General features: G+C 35.4%; 1 protein-coding gene and 1 pseudogene across 3 annotated transcripts; both read right to left on the bottom strand.

Moving 5' to 3' along the window:
• Window positions 1–613: 613 nt before the first annotated feature.
• LOC147854876 (NAD(P)-linked oxidoreductase superfamily protein) lies at window positions 614–4,269 on the bottom strand. 2 transcript variants are annotated; one of them, XM_087331314.1, is made up of 5 exons: window positions 4,052–4,268; window positions 2,151–2,379; window positions 1,485–1,784; window positions 1,256–1,384; window positions 614–934 (listed from the first exon to the last, which is right to left on the bottom strand). In XM_087331314.1, the coding sequence occupies exons 1-5, from the start codon at window positions 4,219–4,221 to the stop codon at window positions 797–799; spliced, it is 966 nt and encodes a 321-aa protein (XP_087187440.1). In that variant the 5' UTR covers window positions 4,222–4,268; the 3' UTR covers window positions 614–796. The 2 variants fall into 2 exon arrangements, with proteins under 2 accessions (XP_087187440.1, XP_087187441.1); XM_087331315.1 differs by lacking the exon at window positions 1,256–1,384 and having other exon boundaries at window positions 4,052–4,269.
• Window positions 4,270–7,152: 2,883 nt separating this feature from the next.
• Window positions 7,153–13,622, bottom strand: LOC147854875 (CBL-interacting protein kinase 32-like; annotated as a pseudogene). Its single transcript, XR_015531029.1, has 14 exons — window positions 13,084–13,622; window positions 11,141–11,203; window positions 10,989–11,060; window positions 10,793–10,900; window positions 9,616–9,696; window positions 9,445–9,498; window positions 9,225–9,350; window positions 9,011–9,100; window positions 8,748–8,873; window positions 8,532–8,639; window positions 8,193–8,306; window positions 7,989–8,036; window positions 7,821–7,895; window positions 7,153–7,525 (listed from the first exon to the last, which is right to left on the bottom strand). The product of XR_015531029.1 is annotated as a CBL-interacting protein kinase 32-like (transcript).
• Window positions 13,623–14,722: the final 1,100 nt, after the last annotated feature.

Here is a 14,722-nt window from a genome sequence, read left to right as displayed (position 1 = left end):
TTGACACCACCTGTTTAATCTCAACTAGACCTTCGAATTTTTTGAATTGATGTAGTATGTAGATGCCATGTAACTTTTATGATTAAAAATCAAGTAAATGCAGCCAGATATACACTTGACGTTAATGAAAACTCCATCTCCGATGAGTTTGTAATTGATATTAATTTCTTCTGCATCTTTACCAGCACTTCAAGATAACAATCTCCGTGATCCTAATTATTATAGACGTGTGCAGAAGCTGGAACAAAATAGATAATATTTACAACAGTGTTGTGAATGTGATGAACGTATAGAGTTGCTATGTGGGAGTTAATATGCTGAAACCATGAGATAGCTAGGTCAATACCCATCATATTAGTCAATCAGATCATAAGTTGGAATGCAAAGAGATTAATATGATGGTAAATTAATACAGAAATCAATAAAACCATAATGGAGCTAGCTCTATGAACTCATGGTGAACTCATGGGGATCTTCAGGTCATTATTCAAGATTCTGATACACTCAAATGAAACCAGACGATAGTAATTGGTTGCATTGAGTACATGTATGTTTAAGAAAAAGAATGTGGCATAGTAATTTCTGAGACATTGGGAGAGCTTTTGTGCAAGCGTCCAAAAAACTTGACAATTGGTATAATCTTATTTGTTTTCTACACGCCACATTATTGATCCAACATTACATTGCATCATTACGGAACATGCAGTGCAGCTCTTTAGCATAAAAAGATTAAATCACATCAAAATACAAAAAATGTCTGGTTCGGATTCCAACAATCTGATCAGACTATCACATATTAGTTGTTTTCTTCTTTGCCACTCTGCCAAGAGATATTTTTAACTGGTGCAAGAATAGCATTGACCTCATCAAGTAATTGGAGGTCTGGACCTTCGCTTTGCTCAACTTCAATGGCGGCTCGTACATTCTCTCGAACCTATCAAATGTAAAAAAAGAATTTTAATCTATCAGAAAAAAAGCAAGAGGTAAGATGCTAGAAATCAGAGGAAGAAAAAGCCTTATAGGATTGCACCTTCGGCCTCCATTAACCAACATGCATTGACAATATACTATGAAGGGAAAAATACCAAAATACCCCTAATCTTTTTGGATGCTTACAAGAACATTCAAATTGGGCTCTGAAAAATGCTAAAAACGTGACACCAATATCACCTAACTATTGGGCTCCGAAAATAAAATAAGTTCTGGATTATCTTTCAAATCCTATGCATATGCTCCACCATCATTATATTATTACTTGTTCCACGGAGTTCATTCCCACAAGAGTCGTTGCAATATCTCGATTTTTCAAAGCATATTGCAATGCTAGTTTCGATATATTCTTCACTTTCTTCTTGCAGTGTGCAGCTGCTGAAGCACAAGCAGCCTTAATTGAAAAAAACATTAGCAACCAATTAGATTACAGGAACAGAGTTAGATAAAAATCTTGTCAAAAATACATTAGAGAGAAACAAACAAGCACATACTTGCAATTCCGCCGAAGCTGGATGCCATGAAGGTGGTCCACTTTCAGTGAGGAGACCCATAGACAATGGAGATGCACTTATGATTCCCACTCCTTTGCTTTTTAAGAAAGGCAGTAAGGTTTCTAATGACGTGTCATTAAGACTATAATGACAATAGGAAAGCACAACATCAACAGTCCCCACAGGTACTCTATCCAACACATATTCAAACACCTTCAAAGGCAATCCGGTGATGCCAATAAAACGTATCTTTCCACTCTCTTTGAGCTTTATAAGGGCTGGGATTGTTTCAGATATCACCTGTTAAACATAAAAATGATTATATGAGGCTAGAGAACTATGCATACACACATATGCACATTTATATATACTTACATTGTGGACAATTGACCAAAATACAGTGTTTTTAAACCTCACAAGAATAATAATTTTTACAAATAATTTTATCTCGGCAATTTAGTTTCTCAATTCTGCTGAGAGAGAGAGAAAGAGAGAGATTAAAGAGAGCACACATGGTATTTTAGGAATATCTTGAAAACAAGGAGCATAATTTAGGAAATTTGAAAATGCTATGGGTTCAGGGCTTAGGGGTTAGGGAGGTTTAGGGTTAGGATAAGGGTTTAGGGGTAATTACGTTTTTAGAAGGAAGTTAAAATAGGCTGATACCTGATCAAGTGATCCAAATTCAATGTCATGGCACTGCAAGATGTCGATGTAATCAAGGTTCAAACGTTTCAAGCTTTCATCGACACTTCTTGTGACACGGTCAGCACTGAAGTCAAACCCATCTACATAACGACCACATTTCGTCGACACAACATATTTCTCACGTGGCAAAGGGATTGTTTTCAGTGCTTTCCCTAACACTTGCTCAGATAATGTTGCACCATAATACCTTATACATGTACAAAGAGAATAATTTATGCAAAATCCTGCGTACCACAATACACTAGTGTAATCTATTTGTCTAGATAAAATATACATGAAACAACATACATCACAAAAGCTAAAGAGAAAAAGGACCAAAATAGGAAAAGAAAGTCATTATCACAGTTTTCAAATTCATCAAATTTATATGTCACTGTTTGTGAAGTAAGAGATAACTGGAGCACATTGCATCTCTTTGACCGAAAGAGTCCATGCTCTAGTTATCTCCTACCTTTACAAAGACTGACATGTAATGCAATGTTCTTTTATACTCATTACATAGCCAGAAAAGAAATGTTGCATTGATTCTCGAGTTCTGAGATGAAGTGATTGCAAGGTAGATATGTTGGCAATTTGTCATTTCAAACTGGAATGTAGGAGATTTCATGTCTAAGAGATCATCACATTGTTTACCTTCCCAAAGGGAAGTGACAAATTTCCACATTCAAGTTTTGGCTTCTTTTGGCAAAACTTCAATGTCATTTCACTTCATAAAATTGGGTCAAATTTTCAAAAAAAAATGTCATAAATATAACCGAAATTCCATAATCCTTGAAATGGGCATTTCCTGTAGAGAAAGTGTGCTTTGGGCTCTTTGTTCACTTGATTCCTATAACTTCTATCATAGTTGTACATGGTATGCACCTAATGCTGAGGGAATGGAGCAATATTGTGCTTAAACTTGCTTGTGATTCTCACAACTTTGGTTTAGTCTTGGAAAAAATCCACTTTAATAACAAAGTTTGAGCAAATGTGATGCAAACGAGCACAAAATGTTCCTCTTTACGTTTTGACTTTTACACTATATTGAATACCCGCGAATGTATATTTCGATCAACGTTTATAAATGAAACAAAATAAATATCTCATTGCAAATCCAAAGCCAATATCAGTTTAAAAGTTCAGTCAATTCAAACTAGAAAGTGAAGGAAGAAAAACTGCTGAAATATTCATCCCCTCTGATTGTGAAGCTTTGATAGATATGTATATATAACACAACATTCTTAGTATCAAAAAATTTACACATAAAATCTACTTCCAAATACCTCCCTATTTTTCCCCGTAATTACCCAACATTATTCCCCAAAACACTTTTGTCAACTTCAGAAAGAAAAAAAGGGGATCCGGATGTGGTTGACTAATGGCAGTTGGAAAAATAATGGAAAATTAGGGATTTTCGGAAATAAGCAAAGGATCGGGCCCAGGCCACATGGGTCAATGAATAAAACTTAGGGGAATCTCGGGGAAACTTATAATTTGGAGTTGACCATAGCGAAAACTTAAGAGTTGCGCATATGACAATTGCATCCCCTTCCCTTGGATTACAAAACAAGGGATGCGTCGACCATAAAATTGCTCAAGTAGCAGATATGATTGTTCCAGATGGGGTTGGGGTTGACCACAATCAAGACCAGGCATTAGCCAAGGGCATTGGGGAAAAGAAGGAAACTGGGGGATATGCACATGCATATCATGTTCAATTGAAACTTCTTATTTAAAGCAGATTACAGTATCATGCTCAATAAAACTTCTCATTGAAAGCAGATTAGAGTACCATGTTCAATTGAAACTTCTTATTGCAAACAGATTACAGATCTAGATGTGTTAAAGCAAGATCAGGATAGAGGTCTTGAACTTACGGAGAAGTGTCGAAGAAATTGATGCCGAGACGGGCAGCTTCGTGAACCGATTCGATCGCATCCTCCTCCCTGATGTTCCCGAAGACATTTCCGAGCGGAGAAGCTCCGAACCCGAGTCGGCTGACAATGAGCCCAGTGCCACCAAGCTCTGTGTAGCCTAAGCTTGCCATGGTGCCCTCAATCTCTCAATCTGTGAGTGTGCATATATATATATATATACTCACACACACATATACACACATGCACACATACATACATACATACATACATACATACATACATACATATATGTATGTATAGAAAAAGAGATATTCAGAGATAGAGACAGAATTATATATAGAGTGGAAAGTGATTCTTCACCCATGGCCCAGGACAAGAACAAAAAAGCACACCCACCCACACACACACTCTGGCTTCGTCTCCTCGTTTGTCCGGCCGACCATCTGGTCTGATCTCCCCAAATGTCTTTCCTCGTGTTTTCCTCGTTTAGGGTATATATATCATACGCAGGTTGGTTGTTACGGGCATGACCATATAATATCCCGTGGTGAGAATTTACCGTAGTATTCTTTACACATGGATAAGTGTGAGGGTTAAATGAGAGTGTATAGAATACTACGGTAAATTCTCACCACGGGATATTATATGGTCATGCCCGTAACATTGGTCCTCCAAATCTAAACGAATATCGGTGTTTAATAATGTCGTTTAATAGCATCCTCCTCCTCATGCATCCCAATGAGATTTCGGTTGTCCACAGTAAAATCCCACCACTAGATTACTTTGCCCACAATGCATTGTTGAGCTATTACATGTAATGTCTTTTGGGTTACCTGTGGTATAGTACTATGTACCTCTAACCCAGTCACATGGTATTCAAGTCCGTATGGAACCAAAACTCAAGGGTAGTTGGCCCAATTTGAACTTGCAACTACTGTCTCTAAACCCTAACCATATCAAATTAATCTAATCTCAATCGTGTAGTGCCAGCAATTGAAAACTCAAAACAAACATTGGGATGTTGAAAATCGAACTCGAAGTTAGGAAGATTAGTTAGATGCATATTTGTTTTTATCGAGTCACAAGAATGGCAAATATCTTCTTGATTCTCACGAAACACAATTGAAGCCCTCGATGCACCATGCAAATGGATATGGGACATGTTCACCTTTGCCTAAAGTCAACATCGATGTAATGAAGGTTCAAAGGTTCCAATCTTTCATCGACACTTCTTGTGACACGGTCAATGTTGAAGTCAAACTCATCTACGTAACAACCACATTTCAACCACACAACATATTTCTTACGAGGCAAGTCTTCAGTGCTTTCCCTAACACTTGCCCGAGTAGTGTGGCACTATCATACCTTATACATGTACAAAGAGAATAATTCATGGAAAATGTTTAAACTACAAATTGATGTGAAAGCTTTGAGCATTCTCTTCTACACTAGCTTTATAACCTTGGAGGCATAGATTGTCTCTTTTACCACTTGTATTTGACAATTCAATGCCCCAAACCCTATCCCTTCATTAGGAATCTATATAAACATGTTAAATGTTTTGATTGATTCAAATCACATATTTCTAGCAATTGTATCTCACTTAACCTTATTTCCTTAATCTCTCATTGTCTTATTTGAATAGTCAAGATGAACACCTCCAACTAGAATTTGCCTTGATTAGGGCATTTCTAACTTGCAAAAAAAAACTTGGAGACATTCATAAGACATTTTCCTCCATGTTAGCCTCATTGACTCCCTTAGTTAAGCCATACGAGCTTTAGAGTTGTTTCACAAAATGACAATAAAAGATATAGCTACTTGCTTTGTGAATCTTGCACAAAGTGTTCAATGAAAAGGAGCAAATAATGTGAGCAATGTCTATCATATCACCTTCCCAACTTTTTATTCATCTGCTTGGTTCTGAGGCAAAGGTGTTCCTCGAAATGAATGCACAATTCAATAAAGATAGATGCCAAATATAAGGATAAAGAAAAGATCCAACATATTCGAATTAAAATTTCATAAAATAGAGATTATAGCAAGTAAAAAGCAAAGCAAATTGCTTGATTTACCATTGCTACTCTATTTTGTTTTCTTTATCGAGAGTATAATATGCACGACATATGCAAGATTTAACAATGGAATATTTCAAATGAATGCGTTGGTCGTGGTACACCATCTGACTGAATTATAATCCCACTCATACCACCTCAATTAAGTACTAACCATGTTTTGTCGTGATAGCTCATTTTATATATGGATGCCATGGCTGATAAAGTGTGAGAATGAAGAGCTAGGAAGAGGGCTTTTGTTTTGTCGTGATAGCTCATTTTATATGGATGCCATGGCTGATAAAGTGTGAGAATGAAGAGCTAGTAAGAGGGCCTCATAAAGCTATCGCGCAATGTGTTTTTCATACATATTGGCCAATAATTTTGCATTTTCTATTGACGTAAAGATTGGACAAAAATTAAAGTCTTACAAAGAAGATAAGGTACTTTCAATGGCTATAATTCCTTGAGAATCAACATATGATGTATGGATCTCCTAGCAAAAGTTCTTCGAGGCGTTTCAACATTTGATTGAAAAAAGAATCTCTACTCAATCAAATGACGAACACCTTTTTCCATCAATGTAGGGCATCCACACATCTTATAAGCATTGTTTCTCAATCGAATGGTGAAGAGTAGTTACTATCTCAAGAAACATAACACAGCTTGGACAACTATAATGTTTTGATGTAAAATGAAACACCAACACTTAAAATGCGCCTTTCAATTGGGAACTTAACTTTGAGGGGGGGGGGGGGGGGGGGAGATGATAGTGTGAAGAGGAGAGGGTTTTTTCTAAGGTTTGTAAAAACAGAATATGTAGTTGTGTTCTAGAATATATCTAAAACATAGCACACATGTAGAGATTGTCTTATATGAGTATGTATAAATATAAATGTGGACAATGGAGAATTGCATAGGAACATCATAATACAATATAAAGAAGTTTGTAGTTTATCTCATCTCTGAACCAACAAATCATTGGCCATCTTTGTTAAGGTCAAAAAAATGTTAACAAGATTCCAAAGAATAATGTTTCTAAGGACAAAAAGAATATGATGAGTTCTTTTTAATTAATATACAAAAGAATAGTATTACACTAACAGCCTTTACAGACTTGTAACAATAATGAGAACTAAGGAAAAAAAAATCTATTTCCAACATTATGAACTAGATTGAAATAACCTTCATTATGTTGGAGATTTGTTGTGAAATCTACATTTGTGGATCTTGTTTGGAAGAAGTGTAGGATTCAACCATTTTCATATGTAATTCTTGATGGCACTCCAATTCTCTGATAGCTCGAATTTATAGTTGTCCTATATATGTATATCTGTTCAATATTTCTTAGGCTTCATCCTTATGCACTTCATCCTTCCATTATTATATCCTTGATGGCCTTTGAGAAGTTATTGAAGAACTGCAGAAAGACATGATAAAAAATATAAGCAATGTATTCAGCAGGAATATTTCAAGCTCGAAGAGGAAAGAAAAAAAATGTTTTTTTGCCATTCAAATCCTCACATGTAATAATAATAACACTGCAATACCATAACGCACAAATCTAGAACAATATGTAAAAGAAAGATACAGATAAATATGCTGCTCTAATGTGTGCATATATATACACACACACACACACACATATATAAAGAAGACATAGATGAATATGCGAGGTTTTAACATATCTATCAGAAGAGTTTAGGATCTTTTACATTGTGAGATTCCAATGCATCCCCACCCGATGTTCTTACTTCTACAACAAACAAGGATGGTGCAACTTCAAAAATCTGATAAATTGCATCAGAGATGTAAAATCAGCACATAAGATATGAAAATTACTTTTGCAGAGTAGATTGTCAACATAATAAGTTAAAACCAACCTCAGTAGCTACACAAAGGTGTCCTCCCAATACACCATGTAGCCTCATCTAATGTCCATCATATCCATATCAAAATATCAATAAAATGAATTATCTTTAACGTGAAAAATTAGAAAAACAGAGCTATTTTCATTCTAAAATAAACTATAAATGTCACAAGTGGTCTTCATAGAATATTTCTTTCCAAAATAACAAAACAAGTACCTTGAAGTTTTGTCTCTTTACAGTGAAACCAAGATTTTTTGCAGTCTCTTCTATTTTGGAGATGATTTCGAGAGCTGGATGTTTTGATGTGAAATGTAACTCATATTCCATATTCTGGGAGACCACAAAACAAAACTCGACTTTAGATGATGATCAAGGATCACTTCCCAAACCAATTCAACTAAGTTATAAAGCTAATTCTAAAAACACATCAATGCTTTTTTAGCATATATACATAGCCATATAGGTTGACAAACATTTCAAACTTCAGTTTCAGTAATTACCAGAATCAAGAAAACCAGAAAAAATCTCGCAAAAATAATCAATCATTACATATACCTGCTGATTCTCAAAAAATCCAGAGAAGTCGAGGCCCTTCAGCAATGAAATTAGCTCAAATGCATTGCAAGAAGCAGGCTTTACGACTTGTTCCTTCATTAGAGCTTCCTAAAATGGCAAAAACATGGTTATACCCACTATTATAAGAGATTTTGAAGATAAAGATGACTAAATTTTAATTTTGCACTACCAGTGATTAGTTGGAAGTAATATTACCTTTGACTCATCAAAGACTGTGACGACATCTTCTAAACTTGTGATATCATCATGGTCGGTAAGTTTGGGTGCAATGTAATTCTTTTTAAACCAAGAATTTTCCAGAACTTCAAGAATTGTGATTCTCTGTATTTATAAAAGACATATTTTAACATATTTTTAACAATCTCAAGATCATCTTAATAATAATCAAATATCATTTGCAAATTCCACTTTTTTCAAATGATATCAAATTCAGAGTTCTGTAGGGGATAACTACTTACAAGGTTAGGGATAGGATTTAATAACTTTGTTATCAGTTTCTGTGGTCCATGAGGGAAAAGTGGAGGAAATTTGAATTCTGCTCTCTGAATCTGTCTCTCAAATATATAAAGAGAATTTCTGGTGAGTAGATGGGTTTAAATTACTTAATATGGTTATCAAAGTATTTTTGGAAAAATAATTGTACAAATATTTGGTGGCTACTACTGTACTCACTTTTCTGTACAAAGCTATAACGTTGGAATCATCAAATGGCAAAAATCCAGACAACAGAACAAACAATATAACTCCACATGACCAGAGGTCTGCTTGTGCACCGTTGTATCCTTTATGCATAATCACCTACGAAAAGAGAAACTACATTTAACACACACGCATGATAAAAAAGGAAGCGCAAATGATTTGCACACGCTCTTTACTGATAAGCCTTGCATACCTCTGGCGCAACATAGTTTGGCGTGCCACAAGTTGTATGAAGAAGACCATCTTCCTGTAAGATGTTATTCATAGCTTGTGACCATAAGTAGATGTTTGAGATTTGAATATGGTTTTTGCAGCAATGTGATACTGTATAGTTAAAAGATTAAAATGATAGAAAGATGCCTACCCTTAACTGTTGGGGAAGGGCACTGAGCCCGAAGTCAGTGATCTTCAAGTTCCCAGAGCTATCCAAGAGGAGATTCTCTGGCTATTATCGATGAATAAAGAAATAAAGATATATGTCAAGACTAACAAGAACTTCCCATTTTTAATCACTATTGAAGAGTTAATACTTATTACATTGTGGTTAGATTCACAAAAAATGAGCCAAAACATAAATACAACTCGAATTAAACGTTATATGGTCCAATAGTACAATTGAATGACAAACGTATCAATAAATATCCAAGAATAAGTAAAATAATTAGCTGGTAATTCAATATTGACAACAAAAATGAGATTTCTATTCATGAACAGGATGGTTTTCCAGGAGATAAGTTCAATCCCCATGTCTGAACAAAAAGTATTCATCAATGGTTTGGTGTCCTAATTTCTCCTACCAATGTTCTTGATATATGTGGAGAATTATACAAGGAGAACAAAAGACTCATGATTAACATTTTTCTTAACGCAGATACAAGGCTTTGTGTAAACATCTGGACACCCATGTCCAGCACACCAAGATGTGCCATGGCAATGATGTGCATATGCTCACACACATCAAAAACGGAAATTAGAGGTTTCTGACTATAAAAGAGAACGTGAGACCTGCGTTGCCTCAACATATTAAAAACAGATGAACATGTCACCTTGGATTGCCTCACGTAATGAGGACATTGGGCATTATTTTCAGGAATTCCTACAAGGTTATACTAGCTTTTAAGAACTCTTCACATGGACGGAACCAGCACCAACAACTCAGGCATGCTCTTTGCTCGTTTACTCGATCAGAAATATGAACTCATCCACGATCAAAACAGTGAATTTTGGCAAGAAGCCTAGTTTTTTATTTAAGGTTTTTCTTTCCCTTTTTGTTCTCCCCACCTACATGGATTGCTTTGTTCTCTTTTTGTTTCCCTTGCTTTGTAATGTTTTTTAGTTCCATGGGTCATGTTGGCTCCCGTGGATGTTAATATTCCATCAACATCTCCCTAATGACTTCATTTCCTTGAAGAAAATACGTCATGCAATTTCTACACCATGCTGACTATGGAATAGACTATGTGGTCCAGTAGGAACAGTTAGATAAATTATCAAAGGGGTTAGTTATAATAATAATAATAGTAAATAGAAATCAGACCAACCTTTAAATCTCTGTGACATACACCTCTACTGTGGCAATAACCCAAAGCACTTATAAGTTGCTGGAAATACTTTCTTGCTTCATCCTCTTTGAGTTTTCCTTTTGACGCCTACTTGAATGTAGGAGAGTAAGAACCAGTTTGCATATGTTTGTGTCTAGAAAGAAGATAGTAACAATGTAAAATTTTGGTCACTCACAATCTTCTTGAATAGCTCCCCACCTCTTACATACTCTAGCACAAAATAGATTTTTGACTTGCTTGCCATGACCTGTTATAAAGTTCAATGTCATCCCAAAATATATTGACAATGTGAACCAAATTACTTCAATAGGAGGATTGTAAATTTACCTCATATAATTGAACAATGTTGGGATGCCTTACAAGCTTCATTGTAGATATCTCTCTTTTGATCTATTAACATGCCCAAAGATATTTAGCTAACACCCATCCAAGAAAAAACACGCATATATGATATGTGTTCACATGCACACATACACAGACATACATATATGTATGCATTCAATAAGAAATATTGAGATATTTGCATGTTTACATAATACATGTACAAACACACAAAATAGTGTATCTGAAAAGGTTTAGTTGTTTAGATTTTCAAAACTAGCATCTCATTTTGGTTATTTCAACCCAGTTTATTAGAGAGAAAAACTGAAGAAAGAAAGATATTGAAGAAAGGATTGATCCAAGTTTGTTTTTGTGTACATTTCATTTACTTTATTTCTCTCTGAGCTTGGTAGATCAAAAAATGGACCAACAAGGCTATACTCAAATCGTGGAATGCATCCATATCAATATGTGTACTTTGAACCAATCTTTCATATCTGACAACCAGCAATCTGTTTCACTTTCCTCTGCTAGTTGTATAGATGAGAAAATAACTAACCATGGACAGCATTGCCTAGGTAGTTCCCAGAGTTTATGTATATGAGTCACAGCTTGAAAAAGTGCCTCTAGAATTATTGGGGCTGCTCCTACACAGCTCTAGCTATCTCATGTGGTTCTGATGGTTTGCACATTACCATGTGGGTGATCATCATGACTTATGTCCTTTCAATGTTTCGTCAATCTTTGCATTGTAGAGACTATGTGTGACCAATGTATTGAACAATCATATGCAGTTTACAAAGAAGTGAATAGGGGCAAGTAATCCCATATATCAATATAGTGAAAAGTGACCAAGGCACGATGCAGGAACTGTACATAAAATTCCATGATCTCTCAAGTGTTTCCAATGCTGCATAGGCTCGAGAGCGTCTATCTTTGGTTGCCTCTTTAGAGGAGAAACGAGTTCCAGTGAATGTGCCTCCTATATATACAGATAACTTTAAATAATCTACCCATATTTTTAGTATCGTCCCCAAGAGGTCAAATATGACCTATGGGAATTGGTGATGAAACCTATCCATCCATGCCTGAGTTGTATTAAATATCATAATTTTGGTCTTACCAACATTCACAAAGAAATAAATAATACTCTTCTTCCTCCTCATTCAACATCAAACACTTCAAATGAGGCAATATAACTCAATAAAACTGCAATAAAAACTACATCTAAATAGTAATTTTAAATTCATGAGAACATTTTGAGGATCCATATATGAATTTAGAGTTTCATGACTGAATGCAAAGTTTGTGTAGAAACCTTAACCTTGGGCTTCAAAATTAACTTTAAGCTATCAATCTAATAGTTAATGCAATATTCAATCTAACATGAAAGCAAAAAAAGCTTTATGCAAGGTTGGCATTGAACTTGAGGTTTGCATTTTTTGCTGATAAACCATTGAAATAAACACAGACAGACACATACATATGCATTTATGTATTTCAACGGTGTGTGGATCAAACAATGCAAATCCGATAAAAATGCGATATATATACGTACATACATACATATATATATATATATATATGGATGCAGATATACACACATAAACGTATGTGTATGTGTATATATGTATGTGCAACTATGCATTTGTACGCATTTGTGTATAGGCATAGGTATTGGTGACTGCATATGGGTGTGGGCATGAGTATGGGCAGGACATTGAAACGTGATGGGTATGGGTATGAGTATCAAATACACAGTTTGATACTGCTTAACAATATACATATACATATGCACACATGCATACCTTTACACACACACACAAACAAACATATATATTGAGAGAGAGATATTAATGTCTTCATGAGAAAAGCCACAATGACACCTATAAGAATCAAATAAGGTTAAATTCAAAGAGATCAGGCAGAGGCAGAGAGGAGATGCATACTCTGTCAACAAGGTGTTGTTTGACGATCTTGTCCTTGTCCAGGACCTTGATGGCAACACTCTGACCGGACTCGATGTTCCTTGCAAATCTTACCTTTGCAAAGGACCCTTCTCCGAGAACACGACCCATCTCATATTTTCCTATCATCCTTCTCTCCACACTCTCCTCACCATTCTTGCCCATAAATTTTTATTTTATTTTCTCTTAAAAACAATCTGTCCTGTTCTGCAGTAATTTCTATCGAAGAACCAAATTATGTATAAATAGATATATAAAAAATAGATGTTTTTAAACCAATCACCCCTGTTCTGCTACTGCTATCAAATACCCAAATTATATAAGTACATATATAATACAGATAGATGTTGCAGAAACAGGGCAGAGTAGAAGGGATCTGATTACTGGATTAGATTCTCGGGGAAAAGGAAACCAAAACAGAGATTATGATGAAGGAAGGGAGAGACCCAAATTAAGAGATATGGAAATAGGTTAGCTAATATTAGGGTTAAATGGTGATTGAGCCAAAATTGAAGAGAAAAAAATGACTTGTTTTGTATAGAATGAATGAATGAAGAAGAAGAAGAAGAGGAGGAGGAGGAGGAGGAGGCTTTTGCTTGAAAGTACTAGAATCCAATAACCCTTCCCTAATTGCTTCTCAGAATTGCCTATGTTCATGAATGCTCATCATCTATTCTTATTCCTTGTTTTCTTTTTTTTCCTTTCCCATATCTGCTTATTTATGTGTCTATGCAAACTTCATTGGTTCATGGAAATCAATAATATCATTGTGTGTGTGTGTGTGTGTGTGTGTGTGTGTGTGCCCACCCTAGTCGAAAAAGTCGCCCACTTCTTCGGGTTCTCTTAATTTTCGTTACCCGGGGTAAGCGAACAAGTTGTCTATATATGTATAACAGTATATGTATATGTGTATATGTATATGTATATGTATATGTATATTGTGCATATGCATTCTTTTGATTTGATTTGATTTGTTTCCATGTATACGTTTTCTTCTTCCGTGGCGTTCTCAATCATATTCATCCATCTTTAATTGATTGATTGGAATTTGTATGTATTGTATGTACATACATATGTGTGTATGAGTGTGTATGTGTATGTGTATGTGTATGTTTAATTAGGGTTTCTTATTAATCTTCATTAATGAGACATGCAAAGCAAACCCTACGTTTTGTTTTGGTTCCATTGACCACTTCAAATAACCTAAATACACTTCTTCTTCTTTTTCTTCTCTCTCTCTCTCTCTCTCTCTCTCTCTCTCTCTCTCTCTATCACTTATGTTGTGTGATATCTCAATAGAAGGAGTTGATTTGTCGCACTTGATGTTCAAGAATTTTGGTGACGAACTCCTGCCATTGAGAGTGCACATTATGAGGGAGTGCAAAATGCATGTCATGATAGGTAAGGGTTGAAAATTATGGAAAAATAAAACTTGAATGCGATCGAAAGTGGAGAGTTTAGTGGTAGGATGTGATACCATGCAAAGAGAGAAAGTGGGGGGTGTTTGTTATAAGTTCTGTGTAGTTTTCTTGGAAAATGTCAAGAAAAATGGACCCAAAATTTAACATGGATAGAAGGTGAAACTTCTTAAATATTGAAGGTAGAGACAAAGAGTGAAAAA

Source organism: Azolla caroliniana, unplaced genomic scaffold (assembly GCF_043228905.1).
Source record: "Azolla caroliniana isolate FFs.n. ecotype wild unplaced genomic scaffold, voAzoCaro1.0.p SCAF_15, whole genome shotgun sequence".
Taxonomy (NCBI): Eukaryota; Viridiplantae; Streptophyta; class Polypodiopsida; order Salviniales; family Salviniaceae; genus Azolla; species Azolla caroliniana.
The sequence above is the reverse complement of the archived record's forward strand: the minus strand, read 5'-3'. Positions and strand labels throughout refer to the sequence as shown.